The sequence below is a fragment of the Hemitrygon akajei genome, chromosome 24 (genome assembly GCF_048418815.1).
Source record: "Hemitrygon akajei chromosome 24, sHemAka1.3, whole genome shotgun sequence".
Taxonomy (NCBI): Eukaryota; Metazoa; Chordata; class Chondrichthyes; order Myliobatiformes; family Dasyatidae; genus Hemitrygon; species Hemitrygon akajei.
Genome location: NC_133147.1, coordinates 2,045,404 through 2,061,571, shown reverse-complemented (window position 1 = coordinate 2,061,571; position 16,168 = coordinate 2,045,404). Strand labels below are relative to the sequence as shown.

Below are 16,168 nucleotides of genomic sequence, written 5' to 3'. Positions count from 1 at the left end.
CTTCTGTACAAGTCTCACCTTCCATGGTAAAGAGCCCAATGATCCTAACATCTGATGCACTCTATCCTGGACCAAATCCTAGGCTCGTGTGAAACTGTAAAATCTTTATATATTTCTGCCTTCTCCAAAACATGGCACGAGCAGCAATCGTGCAGGTCTGTTAGTACCTCCAGCTGTAAACTCTTTTTTTCTTTTACCTTAGCTGTCAGCCTGTGGTTTTGTATTGCGTCATGCTTCTGTCCCCGCTCCTGCTCTCCTCCGGCCCCTCTATTACAGAATACTCCGTCTCACATCTGTTTCCCATTATTACTTGTATTCCTGCCAGTTGGGTCTCATTCTGCTGCACCTATCATCTGTCTCTCAGTTTATTTCTCAGTGTATTTCAGTCCTGAATTTTCACCTGTTTGTTGTCAGAATGTGCCAGTGAGATTTCCTGAGACATTCCATCATTGATATCTGAACTCTGTCCGTCTCAATATCGACTCTGTCCATTCCCCGATTCTGGATTTCTCTGGCAATTTTTAGTCTCCTCCTGAACTTTGACGCCGACTTTGTTGCCCCCACCCCTCAGATTTGCTACTCTGTAAATATCATAGTGCGCACTGTACGTGGTCTGTGGTTGGATCTCTGCTTCAGCTTCCTGACAAGGTAATAGCTCCGGAGGTGCAATCATTTAACTTAGCAAAGCTTTCTTGTGGATCATTCATTCAAGCATAGAGACTTGCGGCACTTATTGCCTGCAGGAAATTCTATTTCTGCAAATACATCTTCAGAGGGGGTGAGTTATATAATGCCAATTATGCATGAGAAATATATTGTTGCAGACAACGAGTTTTGCGCGGGAGCTAATGAGAACATTGATTAGGTATCTTGCGCACAGTCTGAATCAATTCATTTTCTTTCCTTGCAGCTCGGCCACAAAAACCTCAAATATCAAGTAACAGAGCTGATAAGGTCTATGTGTCAGATGAGTCGGTTCGACTTACTTGTCGGAAAACTGATCAGGAATATTACGGTGACACCTTTCGCTTGTACAACAATGGACACCTAGTAAAGGAAAAGCTGTCATGGCGAAACAGCGCGACATTCACCATCTCAAACGGACGAGTTGCTCCGTGGGATTACTACTGTGATTGCACGCGCACGGTGTCCAGTAGAAGAATATCATCACCAGAAAGCAACAGAATAAAGATAACGGTCATAGGTGAGTTGTTTAATTTGTTCTCCAGTTCAACCAGGTGATATATGCTCGCGATTAGAACAATAATATTATGACTGAGATGTCTAGCCTGTGGTACAACAAACAAAATTTACATTCACACTCTCCTTTGTTTGATGCTTGTGTACTACGGCCAAGTATACCTCTTCCTTCAATCTTCCCGTTTCTCCTCGTGAATCACAATTTTTTTGCAGACATTCGGACATGATGGGCACAATTGAAAATTCGATATTCAAAGTAAGTTCATTATTGAAGTAAATATATGTTACTATATCCAACCCTGAGGTACAGGTTCTTGCGAGCACAATCAAAAAATCCACAGTAGAATATCAACCATAATAGAGTCAATGAATGACCATACCAATGTGGATGCTGAATCAGTGTACAAAAGATAACGAATTCCAAATACAAAAAGAAATAATACGAATAATACAAACGATGTATCATAAGACCATGAGATGAAGAGTCATTGAAAGTGAGTTGATAGCTTGTGGGGATATTTCAAGGGCGGGGCAAGTGACGTTGAGGGAAGATGTTCCCTTAAGTTCAAGAGGTGGATGACTGAAGGGTAGTAACTGTTCCTGAAGATAGTGGTGTGAATCCTTAGGGTGCTGAATATTCTTCCTGATTATGCAGCGAGAAGAACGTAAGTGCTGGATAGTGGCCTCCCTGATGATTGATGCTGATTTCCTGCGACAATTCTTCATGCAGGTATGTTTCGTGGTGTTGAAGGCTTTACCCATGATAGACAGGGATATCCAATCCTTTTTCTGGGATGTTCCGTTTAAGGTTGTCCGTGATTTCGTTGGGCTGGGGTAGAGTCAGCAGTCGGTCAATAAACGCTCCACTACTCATGTATAGAAACTCGGCAAATTTGTAGATGTAATGCCCAATCCTGGAGAATTCAAAAAGAAGTAGAGGTGCTGCAGTGCTTTCTTGGTCATTAGAGTTACGTGCTAGGCCCAGAACAGTTGGTCTCCTCTGAAGGAATAACACCGAGCAATGAAACAATGCTGTCCCTTTGCACTTTTGATTGTCAGATGAGGTGTGGTTCATAGATCTCTGCTTTCCTCCTTCTGAAATAGTTTGTTGTTATGGCACGCCTCAGGAATATTTTGAATCTCTCTCCTGTATGTTAATTCGTCACCACTTTTTATTCGCTCTACGACAGTGGTCTCGTCAGTAAACTTGAATGAGACATTGAAGCTGTGCATAACCGTACAGTCATAAATGTTAAATGAGTCGAGCAGGGGGCTAAGCTCATAGACTGGTGCTGCAGCTGTGTTAGTCCATCATACCGTAAGAAGTAGGGCAGAATTAGGCCATTCGGCCTATCGAGTCTGCTCTGCCATTTAATAGTGGGCTGATCGAATTCTTCCAGTCCATCCCACTCCCCTGCTTACAACCTATACCCTTTGATGCCTTGGCTAATCAAGAACTCTTCAATCATGGCCTTAAATACACCCAATGACTGGGCCTAAATAGCTGCTCACGGCAACAAATTCCATTGATTTACCACCGTCTGACTAAAGTAATTTCTCTGCATCTGACTTCTTCAATCCTGACGTCGTGCCCTCTTGTCCTATAATCCTCTACCATGGGAAGTAACCTTGTCAGATCTTATTTGTTCAGGCCTTTTAACATTCAAAATATTTCTCTGTGATACCCCTCATTGTCCTGAACCTCGGAATGTTCAGGAGAATATTGAGGAGAAGCAACCGAAGCTCGGAATGAAGAGCTTACAATGCTGCAGACAAGTTTCACTAATAGTTACAATATCAAACATCCAGCTGTTGTTCCATGCCCTGAGCACATCTGTCTTTCGTACGACACTTATTTGATGGACATACTGTTTATGTAGCTCAGGGTGTTGGTGCACCATGCTCAACATTTTGATTCCTGACTTTGTCTGTGGTACTAACAACATCTAACTCCACATCCTTTCCACTAACTCTTCTGGCACCGTAGTTCCCATTCACCGCAATCTCTAAGATCATCCTCACCAACACACTGCCCCCAACTCCGTGCAGCACTAGCAACACTTTCCGATGGGATAATAGTCCCCACCAGCTCAGCTGCAAACCGTCTCTTCTGTACAAGTCTCACCTTCGGTGGTAAGGAGCCCAATCATCCAAACATCTGATGCTCTCTATCCTGTACCAAATGTTAGGTTTGTGTGAAATTGTATAATCTTCTGTTGCGTACCTGTGGGTAACTTGTACTTGTCACGTGACAGTGGTGTTGAAGCTATTCTGGACTTAAGGTAGTGGTCTTGTGACGGTGGAGTGACATCATTTTCCCATCAATAGAGGTCATGTGACAGGTTTTTTTTACAGGGTATAAATGGAGGACCCCTCCCTGTGAGGAGGGGCAGTTCGTGGCTCGATTTGCCATTTTGACTCCATGCCACTATGTGGTCCAATATTATGATGCAGTTTGGTTGAAAGGTGGAGTTTTATTTAATGACTGAAGTTTAAAAGGTCATTGCTGGCAGTTTCTTCATAATACTGCCAGTTAAAAATCAGTGGAGAGTGAAGATCGGAGTTCGGGAGCTAAAAGATCGAGGAAAGTCGATTTCGACGGTGAAACAGGTTCGACCTTGTTTGATCCTCATTCGGAAGGAATTCGCTGGCTGTCCCCGTGTTAATCCCTGCGAAAAATAGCAGAAAGGATTGGGTACAGTTTTCTAATGGAAAGGTCAGTGCCTTTAAGCCGTTTCATTTTCATCTTTGTAAATTCTCCGGGTAAAGTATAGTTCGACCCCGCAACAACGCGACGTGAAAGAGAATTTAAATCGTTTAAAAAGTCTCTCCTTCAATGGACTGTAAGCATCTTGAACTTTTGCCGTACTACGTTGAAGAACTGATTTTGCAACATCGCTTTAAGAACTGTGTTTGCTTTATTCCTTTAAGAACTGTTTAAGCTGCCGCACAGCAGCTGATTTCCGGTTACGTTAGTGGTTTGTTTACTTTTGGGGGTTTGTTTTTCAGTGTTTAATAAATGTTTTATTTGTTATAAAAAACCCTGCCTCACTTATATATTTATTGTTGCTGAATCCGTAACATAAATATGGGGGCTTGTCCGGGATGAACCATTTTTGAGTTTAAATGCTTGTTAAATTTTGAATCGGTGTTTTGGAAAAGGGGAATACTCGATTCTTTTGTTTGATTGGCTTGTGAGTGGTATTCGGCAACAATGAATATTGATGAGTTTCTGGCTTCGCCAGATGTGGAGTTGTTAGCGAAGGCGAGAAAAACTGAGGTGTCTGAGATAGCTAGTAGATTAAGGGTATTTCGAAGTCGACATCGAATGCTGTAATACAGAGAAAAATCACGTCACACTATGTAGATTCGGGTGATTTTGATTAATCGATTTTAGAGTCGTTTCCAATAAGTAATCTAGAGATGTAGTTGCAAATCGAACAAACGAAGTGGGAGCATTGTAGGTTAGAAGCTGATAATAAAAAAAGGGAATTTGAATATGCGATGGCGGAATTAAGGTCTGAGAATCAGTCTTCTGGTTCTAGAAAACCGTTTGCTGCTAGTCAAGAAATTAAATTGGACCCTCCATTTAGTGAAACAGAAGTAGAAAGATATTTCCAACATTTTGAAACAATTGCTCAGATTTCAGAGTGGCCGAAAGATAAATGGTCAGTGTTGTTACAGAGTGTAATTATAGACAAAGCACAACACTTTTATACAGCTTTAACTGCTGCGCAAGCACTAGATTATGATATTGTGAAAGAGCGGATTTTGAAAGCATACGAATTGGTCCCAGAAGCGTATCGAGAAAGATTCAGAAGTTTGAAGAAGTCTGTGGAAAACACTTATGTGGAATTTGCCTATGATAAAGCTGTGTGTTTTGAGAGATGGGTTTCCTCTAAAAATGTAAATGGGGACTATAATACATTGAAAGAGCTGATTTTAATGGAGTAATTTAGAAGAAGCATCCCTGTTGAAGTAAGGACCTACTTAAATGAGAGGGGTACTGATACATTGCAGGACTCTGCTAGATTAGCCGATGAGTATGTTTTAATCCATAAGAATAAATTTCCTCAGGGCCAAATTTTTAAGAGGAAAAATAACACAGAGACTCAAGGTAAATCAGAAATTAAATCAGAAGTTAATGAGAAAGGTAAGGAGGAAGGAAAACCTGTGAAGGAAAAACAGTTTGGTCCTATTTGTAACTATTGTAGGAAACCTGGCCATGTAATAGCTAACTGTTTCCGATTGGAAAAAGAATGAGAAGGAAGCAGTCCCAGATGCTTGTGTGCAACATACTGAAGCACCTTTAAAATTACAGGGTTTGATAAACATGAATGAGGTTTTGTTAGAGTCTGACCAAGTTAAAAAGGGATATGATCATTTAATAACTGAAGGGTTTGTATCATTGAAAGAAGGATCTACTCCGGTGCCAATAAAAATCCTTCGGGATACTGGAGCTTCTCAATCACTGATGTTAGACAGTGTATTGAAGTTTAATGAAGAGTCTGATGCTGGTGAGGTAAATTATATACGAGGTGCTGGGAGTGCTTTTATGTCTGTACATTTGCATAAAGTAAATTTAAAGTCCGGGTTAGTTACAGGATTTGTTAAAGTAGGATTACAGCCTAGCTTACCTGTGAAGGATAATTCTTTATTGTTAGGTACAGACTTGGCAGGTGGACAAGTTTTTCCTGAAGTGCATTTGACAATGGAGTCAGAGGAACCAGAGATGAATTCTAACACAGATTCTTCCTGTGTTGTCACTACAGCTATGGCTAAAAAGATTGATGTGCAGAATGAGGTTGTTACTCATGACTATTCAACTCAGGATTCGAGTTTTGAGGATGTGTCAGAGACTTTCTTACCTTCATTGTTTGAACAAGATTCTTGGAGTAAGTCTGACTATGAAGATTTATCTCTGTCTCGGAAGGAGCTGATAGCAGAGCAGAATAGAGACCCTGAGATTATAAAATTAAAATAACAAGCTCTACCAGATAGTGAAAATGAGAAGATGCCAGCAGGATATTACTTGGAAAAAGGAGTGTTGATGAGGAAGTGGAGACCACCTACAATTCCTGCCAGTGATGAATGGAATATTGTTTACCAGGTAGTTGTCCCTAAAGTTTATCGAAATGAGATTTTGACTTTAGCTCATAGTGTGCCCTTAGGTGAACATCAAGGGGTAAGGAAAACTGTGGACAGGATTTTAAAACATTTTTACAGGCCTGGTCTAAGAAAAGATGTGGTGATGTTTGGTAAAACGTGCCGTGCTTGTCAAATTGTGGGTAAACCAAATCAAGTTACACCAGTGGCTCCATTACAACCTATTCCAGAATTTGGTGAACTGTTTTCTAAAGTTATTATAGATTGTGTCGGTCCATTACCAAAGACAAAAACTGGTTATCAGTACTTGTTGACTATCATGTGTACTTCGTCGAGGTTTCCAGAGGTAGTACCACTTAGGAATATAACAGCTAAAACTGTGACAAAGGCTCTTATAAAATTCTTTACTTATTTTGGATTACCTAAGGAAATACAAACTGATCAAGGCAGTAATTTTATGTCTGGATTGTTTCAACAGATAGTTTATAAATTGGGAGCTAAGCAAATCACTTCATCTGCATACCATCCAGAATCACAAGGTGCCTTGGAGAGGTTTCATTCTACGCTCAAGAATATGATTAGGACAGATTGTGTGGAAAATGAAAGTGATTGGGATGAGGGTATAAACTTACTTTTATTTGCAGTAAGGGAATCGGTACAAGAATCTTTAGGTTTCAGTCCACTTGAACTTGTATTTGGGCATAGAGTTAGAGGACCTTTAGCTTTATTAAAAGAACAGTGGATTAGTAAGGAAGTACACACTAATTTGTTGGACTATGTTTTGAAGTTTAAGGACAGGTTACATAAAGTTTGTAGCTTAGCCAAGGAAAATTTAAAATTGGCTCAGGAGAAAATGAAAACTTGGTATGATAAAGAAGGTAGGATGAGGATGTTTAAGCTTGGAGATAAGGTGCTGGTTCTTTTCCCAGTGCAAATGAATTCTTTACAAGCTAGATTTCATGGTCCTTATGAAATTGTGTCTAAAATCAATGATGTGGATTACACGATAAAAACTTCAGATCGTAGAAGGCCAACACAACTTTGCCATATAAATATGATAAAACCATATTATGAGAAGCAATCTGATACTGTGACTGTTGAGGTTAATGATAATGAACTTGATTTAACTAGGAACATGATAGATGATTCATCTGAATTTCATTCTAAATCCAACATTGTTTCTGTCAGGTTACCAAATTCAACCATTCTGGAAAATATTGATGGGAAACTAGCACATTTACAGCCAGAGCAGAAACAGCAGATGAAGAAATTAATTTTTAAATATAAGGATTTGTTTCCAGATGTTCCGAGAAGGACTACTATAGATTCACGTGATGTAGATGTTGGATATGCCAAACCTATTAAACAACACCCATACAGGACGAACATAGAAAAATGTGAACTTGCTGAGAAAGAAAATAAATATATGTTAGAGAATAATATTATTAGACCTTCTAACTCGAACTGGAGTTCACCTTGTGTTTTGGTGCCAAAACCAGATGGTAATATTAGGTTTTGTACGGACTATAGGAAGGTGAATGCTGTAACGAAAACAGATGCATATCGAATTCCTAGAGTAGATGATTGTGTAGATAAAGTTGGAAAAGCAAAGTTCCTTACAAAGATTGATTTATTGAAAGGGTATTGGTGTGTTCCACTAACGGACAGAGGTAGAGAGATTTCTGCATTTGTAACTCCATCTGGGCTTCCATTTGGGATGAAGAATGCCCCAGGTACTTTCCAGAGGATGATTAACTCTGTGATTCAGAGATTGAAAGATACAGATGCTTATATTGATGATTTAGTGACAGGAAATGATACTTGGGAAGCACACATTATTGCGGTGGAGAAATTGTTTGAAAGGCTTTCAAAAGCTAACTTAACTATTAATTTAGCTAAGAGTGAATTCGGAAATGCCACTGTGACTTACCTTGGTTATGTTTTGGGTCAAAGTAAGGTAGCTCCTGTTCAGGCAAAAGTTCGGGCAATTTTAGAGATTCCCACTCCAATGGGAAAAAAAACTCTCAGAAGATTCTTGGGAATGGTAGGATATTATTGAAAATTTTGTAAGAATTTTCCTAATGTTGCCCTTCCATTAATTAACCCTTTGCAGAAGAATGAGAAGATTGTGTGGACAGTGCCTTGTCAAGAAGCATTTGAAAAGTTGAAAACTATGATATGTCAACAACCTGTGCTCAAGGCATCTGACTTTGCAAAACCTTTTTCATTAGCTGTAGATGCTAGTGATGAGGCTGCAGGAGCAGTATTAATGCAAAGGAATGAGGGTGATGAAGTTGATCATCCAGTAGCTTACTTTTCTAAGAAATTTAATAAACATCAAAGAAACTATTCGACAATAGAGAAGGAATTGTTATCTCTTGTTTTAGCTTTAGAACATTTTGACATATATGTTGGTACAACTCAAAAACCACTTATTGTTTACATTGACCATAATCCGTTGGTGTTTCTGAGTAAGATGAAAAACAAAAACAGAAGGTTATTAAATTGGAATTTGATGTTACAAGAGTACAATTTTGTGATAACTCATATTAGAGGTGAAGATAATGTGCTTGCTGATTGTCTATCTTGAAGTTGAATGTACAATGTAATTTTTTTTGGAGTAGTTTTTTACAATTGTAACACTCCTACTGTATTGTAAGTTGTAAGACGTTATATGATGATACTATGTATACTGTGTATGTTATAAAATTTATACATTTGTTTTTTTCCTTGTAAACAATTGTTAAAATTTTGTTCTTGACAGACCAAAGTTTTTTCTGGAGGGAGGTGTTACGTACCCATGGGTATCTTGTACTTGTCACGTGACAGTGGTGTTGAAGCTATACTGGACTTAAGGTAGTGGTCTTGTGATGGTGGAGTGACGTCATTTTCCCGCCAGTAGAGGTCATGTGACAGGTTTTCTTTACAGGGTATAAGAGGAGGACCCCTCCCTGTGAGGAGGGGCTGTTCGTGGCTGGATTTGCCATTTTGACTCCATGCCACTGCGTGGTCCAATATTATGACACAGTTTGGTTGAAAGATGGAATTTTAATTAATGACTAAAGTTTAAAAGGTCATTGCCGGCAGTTTCTTCATAATACTGTGAGTTAAAAATCAGTGGAGAGTGAAGATCGGAGTTCGGGAGCTAAAAGATCGAGGAAAGTCGATTTCGACGGTGAAACAGGTTCGACCTTGTTCGATCCTCATTCGGAAGGAATTCGTTGGCTGTCCCCGTGTTAATCCCTGCGAAATATAGCAGAAAGGATTGGGTAGAGTTTTCTAAAGGAAAGGTCAGTGCCTTTAAGCCGTTTCATTTTCATCTTCGTAAATTCTCCGGGAAAAGTATAGTTCGACTGGGAACCGCAACAACGCGGCGTGAAAGAGAATTTAAATCGTTCAAAAAGTCTCTCCTTCAATGGACTGTAAGCATTTTGAACTTTTGCAGTACTACTTTGAAGAACTGTTTTTACAACATCGCTTTAAGAACTGTTTAAGCTGCCACACAGCAGCTGGTTTCCGGTTACGTTAGTGGTTTGTTTACTTTGGCGGGTTTGTTTTTCAGTGCTTAATAACTGTTTTATTTGTTATTAAAAAAAACCTGCCTCACTTATACATTTATTATTGCTGAATCCGTAACACTTCCTATATTTCTGCCTTCTCTAAAACAGGCACGAGCAGCAATCGTGCAGGTCTGTCAGTACCTCCTGCTGAACACATTTTTTTTCTTTTACCTTAGCTGTCAGCCTGTGGTTTTGTATTGCCACATGCTTCTGTCCCCGCTCCTGCTCTACTCCGGACCCTGTATTACAGAATACTCCGTCTCTCATCTGTTTCTCATTATTACTTCTATTCCTGCCAACTGACTGAGTAGGCTACGGTCAATTATGGAAAACTCTGAACATCCTCTACATAGCACCATCCAGAGACAGAGAAGCAGTTTCAGTGACAGGTTACTATCGATGCAATGCTCCTCAGACAGGATGAAGAGGTCAATACTCCCCAATGCCATTAGGCTTTACAATTCTACCGCCAGGACTTAAGAACTTTTTAAAAGCTATTATTAATGCTTTTTGAGATGGTGATTTGATGCATATCATATTTTTTTACTGAGTTAAGTATTGTATGTAATTAGTTTTGCTACAACAAGTGTATGGGACATTGGAAAAAAGTTGAATTTCCCCATGGGGATGAATAAAGTATCTATCTATCTATCTATCTATCTATCTGTCTATCTGTCTATCTGTCTATCTGTCTATCTGTCTATCTGTCTATCTGTCTATCTGTCTATCTGTCTATCTGTCTATCTGTCTATCTATCTCTCATTGTGCTGCACCTATCATCTGTCTCTCTGTTTATTTCTCAGTGTATTTCAGTCCTGGATTTTCACCTGTTTGTTGTCAGATTGTGCCAGTGAGTTTTCCTGAGCCATTCCAGCATTGATATCTGAACTCTGTCTGTCTCAATATCGACTCTCTCCGTTGCCCAATTCTGGATTTCTCTGGCAATTTTAGTCTCCTCCTGAACTTTGACGACGACTTTGTTGCCCCCAACCCCCGGATTTGCTACTCTGGAAATATTATAGTGCGCACTGTATGTGGTCTGTGGTTGGATCTCTGCTTCAGCTTCCTGACAAGGTAATAACTCTGGAGGTGCAATCATTTAACTTAGCAAAGCTTTCTTGTGGATCATTCATTCAAGTATACAGACATACCACACTTATTGCCTCCAGGAAATACTATTTCTGCAAATACATCTTCAGATGGGGCAAGTTATATAATGGTAATTATGCATGAGAATTATATAGTTGCACACGAGTTCTGCGCGGGAGTTAATGAGAACATTGATTACGTATCTTGTACACAGTCTGAATCAATTCATTTTCTTTCCTTGCAGCTCGGCCACAAAAACCTCAAATATCAGGTAACAGACCTGATGAGGTCTATGTGTCAAATGAGTCGGTCATACTTACTTGTCAGAAAACTGATCAGGAATATTCCGGTGACACCTTTCGCCTGTACAACGATGGACTCCTAGTAAAGGAAAAGCTGTCACAGCGAAACAGCGTGACGTTCACCTTCACAAACGGAGGAGTTGCTCCGTGGGATTACTCCTGTGATTACACACGCACGGTGTCCGGTAGAACCATATCATCACCAGAAAGCAACAGAATAAAGATAACGGTCGTGGGTGAGTTATTTAATTTGTTCTCCAGTTCAACCAGGTGATATATGCTCTCGATTAGAACAATAATATTATGACTGAGAGGTCTAGTCTATGGTACAGCAAACAAAATTTACATTCACACTCACCTTGGTTTGACGCTTGTGTACTACGGCCAAGTATACCTCTTCCTTCAATCTTCCCATTTCTCCTCGTGAATCACATTTTTTTTGCAGACATTCGGACATGATGGGCACAATTGAAAGTTTGATGTTCAAAGTAAGTTCATTATTGAAGTAAATATATGTCACCATATCCAACCCTGAGGTACAGGTTCTTGCGAGCACGTTCATAAAATCCACAGTAGAATATCAACCATAATCGAATCAATGAAAGACCATACCAATGTGGATGCTGAATCAGTGTGCAAAAGACAACAAATTCTAAATACAAAAAGAAATAATACGATTAATACAAAATCTGCCTCTCAAGAACATGAGATGAAGTGTCATTGAAAGTGAGTTGATAGCCTGTGGAAATATTTCAAGCGCGGGGCAAGCGACGTTGAGGGAAGGTGTTCACTTTGGTTCAAGAGGCAGATGATTGAAGGGTAGTAACTGTTTCTGAAGATAGTGGTGTGAATCCTGAGGGTCCTGTATATTCTTCCTGATTAAGCAGCGGGAAGTATGTAAGTGCTGGAGAGTGGCGTCTTTGATGATTGATGCTGATTTCCTGCGACAATTCTTCGTGCAGATATGTTTCATGGTGTTGAGGATTTTACCCGTGATAGACTGGGCATATCCAATCCTTTTTCTGGGATCTTCCGTTCAAGGTAGTCCATGATTTCGGTGGTTGGGATTCAGAAGTTCGTCAAAGTTCTAGATGTAATGCCGAAACTTTACGTACTCAAAAGCAAGTAGAGGTTCTGCAGTGCTTCTTCGTAATTAAAGTCTGGTTCATAGATCTCTCGTTTTCTCATTCTGTAATGCTTTGTTGTTATGGCACGCTTTAGCCATATTTTTAATCTCTCTCTTGTACGCTGAGTCGTCACCACTTTTCATGCGCTCTACGACCGTGGTATTGTCAGTAAGTTTGAATGTGACGTTGAAGCTGTGCATAACCATACACTCATACGTGTAAATTGCGTTGCACAGGGGTCTGCGCAGAGAGCCTTGTGCTGCACCATTGTTGAACCATCAGACCATAAGAATAGGTGCAGAGGCTAATCAACAACTGATTTCACACTGCCTTAAATACACCCAATGACCTGGCCTCCACATTTGCTCATGGCAAAAAAAAACACAGATTTACCACCCTCTGACTAAAGTAATTTCTCCACATCTCATTTCTTTGATCCTGAATTCTTGCCCTCTTGTCCTATAATCCTCCACTATGGGAAATAATGCTGCCATATCTAATCTGTTCAGGTGTTTTAACACTTGGAATGTTTCCATGAGATCTCCCCTCATTCTTCTAAACTCCGGGGAATACAGTGCAAGAGCTGCCAGACTTTTCTCATGCGGTAAGCCTTTCATTCCTGGAATCATTCTCGCGAATCTTCTCTGAACCCTCTCCAATGTCAGTATATTCTTTCTAAAATAAGGAGCCCAAACCAGCACACAATGGACCAATTGTGGTCTCACGAGTGCCTTATAGGTCCTCAACATCACATTCCAACTCTTATATTCTATACAACTACAAATGAATGCCAAGATTGCACCCGCCTTCTTAACAACTGACTCAACCTGGAGATTAACCTTTAGGGTATCTTACACAAGGGCTCTCAAGTCCTTCTGCATCTCTGCATTTTGAGTTCTCTACCCATCTATATAATACTTTGTCCATTTATTTCCTCCAAGGTTCATAACCATGTACTTTCCAACATTGTATTTCATTTGCTACTTCTTTGCCCATTTTTCTTAAGTATCTAAGTGTCTCTGCAGGCTCTCTATTTCCTCAGCACCACCCGTTCCTCTACCACTGTTTGTATCATCGGCAACTTTAGCCACAAATCCATTAAAATCGTAGTCCAAATCATTGACATAATCATAAAACGCAGCAGTCCCAACACCGACCCCTGTGGAATTCAACTGGTAACTATCAGCCAGCCGGAGTAGGATACCTTTACTCCCACTCTGTTTTCTGCCGACCAGCCTATTCTGCACCCACGCTAGTAACTTGCCTATAATTCCATGGGCTCTTATGTTGCTTTGCAGCCTCGTGTGTGACACCTTGTCAAAGGCCTTCTGAAAGTCCAAGTACACTACGTCTACTGCAACTCTGTTGTCTACTCTGCTTGTAGTTTTTTTTTTACACACAAACGCAGTAGGTTTGTCAGGCAAGATTTTCCAATCAGGAAACTATGCTGGCTTTGGCCTATTCTGTCAGGTGCCTCCAGGTACTCCATAATCTCATTCCTACCTATGGATTCCAACAGCTTCCCAACCACTGATGTTAGGATAATGGGTCTAAAGTTTCCTTTCTGCTGTCTCCCACCCTTGTTAAATACTGGAGTAACATTTGCAATTTTCCAGTTATCCAGTACAATGTGAAAATCTATTGGTTCTTGAAAGATTAACGTTAATGCCTCCACAATCTCTCCAGCTACTTCCTTCAGAACCCAAGGGTGCATTCCATCAGTTCCAGGAGATTTATCCACCCTCAGACCATTAAGCTTCCTGAGCACCTTCTCAGTCGTAATTTACGGTGCGCAAACTTCACTTCCCTGACACTCTCAAATGTCCGGTATACTGCAGATGTCTTCCTCTGTGAAGACTGATACAAAATATGCATTCAGTTCCTCTGCCACCTCTGCATCTCTCATTACAGTATCTCCAGCTTCATTTTGTATTGGTCCTATATCTGCCCTTGACTCTCTTTTACCCTTTATGTACTTTAAAACGCTTTTAGTATCTTTGATATTAGTCGCCAGCTTCCTTTCATAATTCATTTTCTCCTTCCAAATGACCTTCTGCAAGTTTTTAAAAGCTCTCCAATCCTCTATCTTCCCACTAGCTCTGGATTCCTTGTCTGCTCTTTCTTTGCTTTTACTTTGGCTCTGACTTCAGCCATGGTAGTATTCTTCTTCCCTTTGAAACATTCTTCTTATTTCAGATAGATCTGTCTTGCGCTTCCCTCATTTTTCACAGAAACTGAGCCACTGCTGCTCTGCTGTCCTTCCTGCAAATGTCCCTTTCCAGTTAAGTTCGGCCAACTCCTCTTTCATGTCATTGTAAGTTCCTTTATTTCACTAAAATACACACATTTGATTTTATTTTTCCCTCTCAAATTTCTGTGTCAACGCGATCATATTGTGATCATTATTTCCTAGGTGATCATTAACCTTAAGCTGTCTTATTACCTCAGGATAATTGCACAACACCCAATCCAACATAGCCGATCCCCTCATGGGGTCAACAACAAGTTGTTCTAAAAAGACATCCCTTAGACATTCTGCCGATTCTGTCTCTTGATGTCCAGTACTGATATGGTTTTCCCAATCCACTTACATGTTAAAATCCCCAATTCTTATCATGTTATTGCCTTTGTGAGACACCTTTTTTATCTCCTGCTGCAATTTGTAATCCACATCCCGGTTGCTGTTTCGAGGCCTGTATACAACTGCCACTGGAGTTATTTTACCCTTGCTATTTCTTAACTCAACCCATAGAGACTCTACACCTTCAAATCCTATGTCATCTCTTTCCAATGATTTAAAATTAAAACACAGAACACACACCTCCTCTGCCTACTAACCTATCTTTTCGATAGATCATATATCCTCAGACGTTCAGCTTCCAATGACAGTCAGTTTTCAGTTAGTCAGACGGCCACAAGGCCATGTTTGCCAGTCTGGAGCTGAATTTCATGATCGTCTGTTTTATTCCTTATGCTGCGTGCATTCAAATACAACACTTTCAGTCCAGTATGTGTTGCTTTCTCTTCTTTTAACTGTACCATGCCTCGATTGCCCTGTAACTCATGACACTGGTTTTGGTTAAGCCTCATATCCTGCCTATTCTTTCTATAATTTATGTTGCACGCTATCTTTGATTATTTTAGTTTTCTCCTTCCTCAGCCCCATCACTCCGCTTCCCATCCCCTGCCAAATTAGTTTAAACACTCCCTAACAGCTCTCTTCAATGTGCCCGCAAGGATATTGGACTCCTTTTGGTTCAGGTGTAACCCGTCCTTTTTGTACAGGTTGCTCTTCCCCCAGAAGAGGCCCCAGTGATCCAGGAATCTAAAGCCCTGCCCCCTACAGCAGACTCCTTGCCTCACATTAATACACCTGATCATGAGAGTCATGGCTCACTAACACGTGGCATAGGCAGCAATCCTGAGATTACTACCCCAGAGGTTCTGCCTTTCAGCTTCCTAACTAACTCCCTGAATTGTCTCTTTACGACCTCCTTCTTTTTCTACATATGTCGTTGTTATCAACATGTACCAAGACATCTGGCTGGTCACCAGCTCCCTTCAGCCAGTCCGAGACATCCTATAACATGGCACGTGGGAGGCAACACACCATGCAGTATCTCTATCAGGCTGACAGAACTCCTGTCTGTTCCCCTCACTCTAGAATCCCCTGTGACTACTGCATTCCTCTTCCCATTCTGCATCACGGATCCAGGCTCAGTGCCAGAGATCCGATGGCTGCAGTTGTCATTTATCAGGTCATCCCCCGAACAGCATCTAACAG

At 40.4% G+C, this 16,168-nt stretch overlaps 1 protein-coding gene across 1 annotated transcript in view; it reads left to right on the top strand.

Annotated features, from left to right (window-relative positions):
- Positions 1–16,168, top strand: part of LOC140715539 (uncharacterized) — a 615,203-nt gene that overhangs the window by 14,328 nt on the left and 584,707 nt on the right. The window contains exons 5-6 of the mRNA XM_073027893.1: positions 911–1,204; positions 11,200–11,493. Coding sequence (XP_072883994.1) covers positions 911–1,204; positions 11,200–11,493 — 588 coding nt within the window. The remainder of the gene's footprint in view (positions 1–910; positions 1,205–11,199; positions 11,494–16,168) is intronic.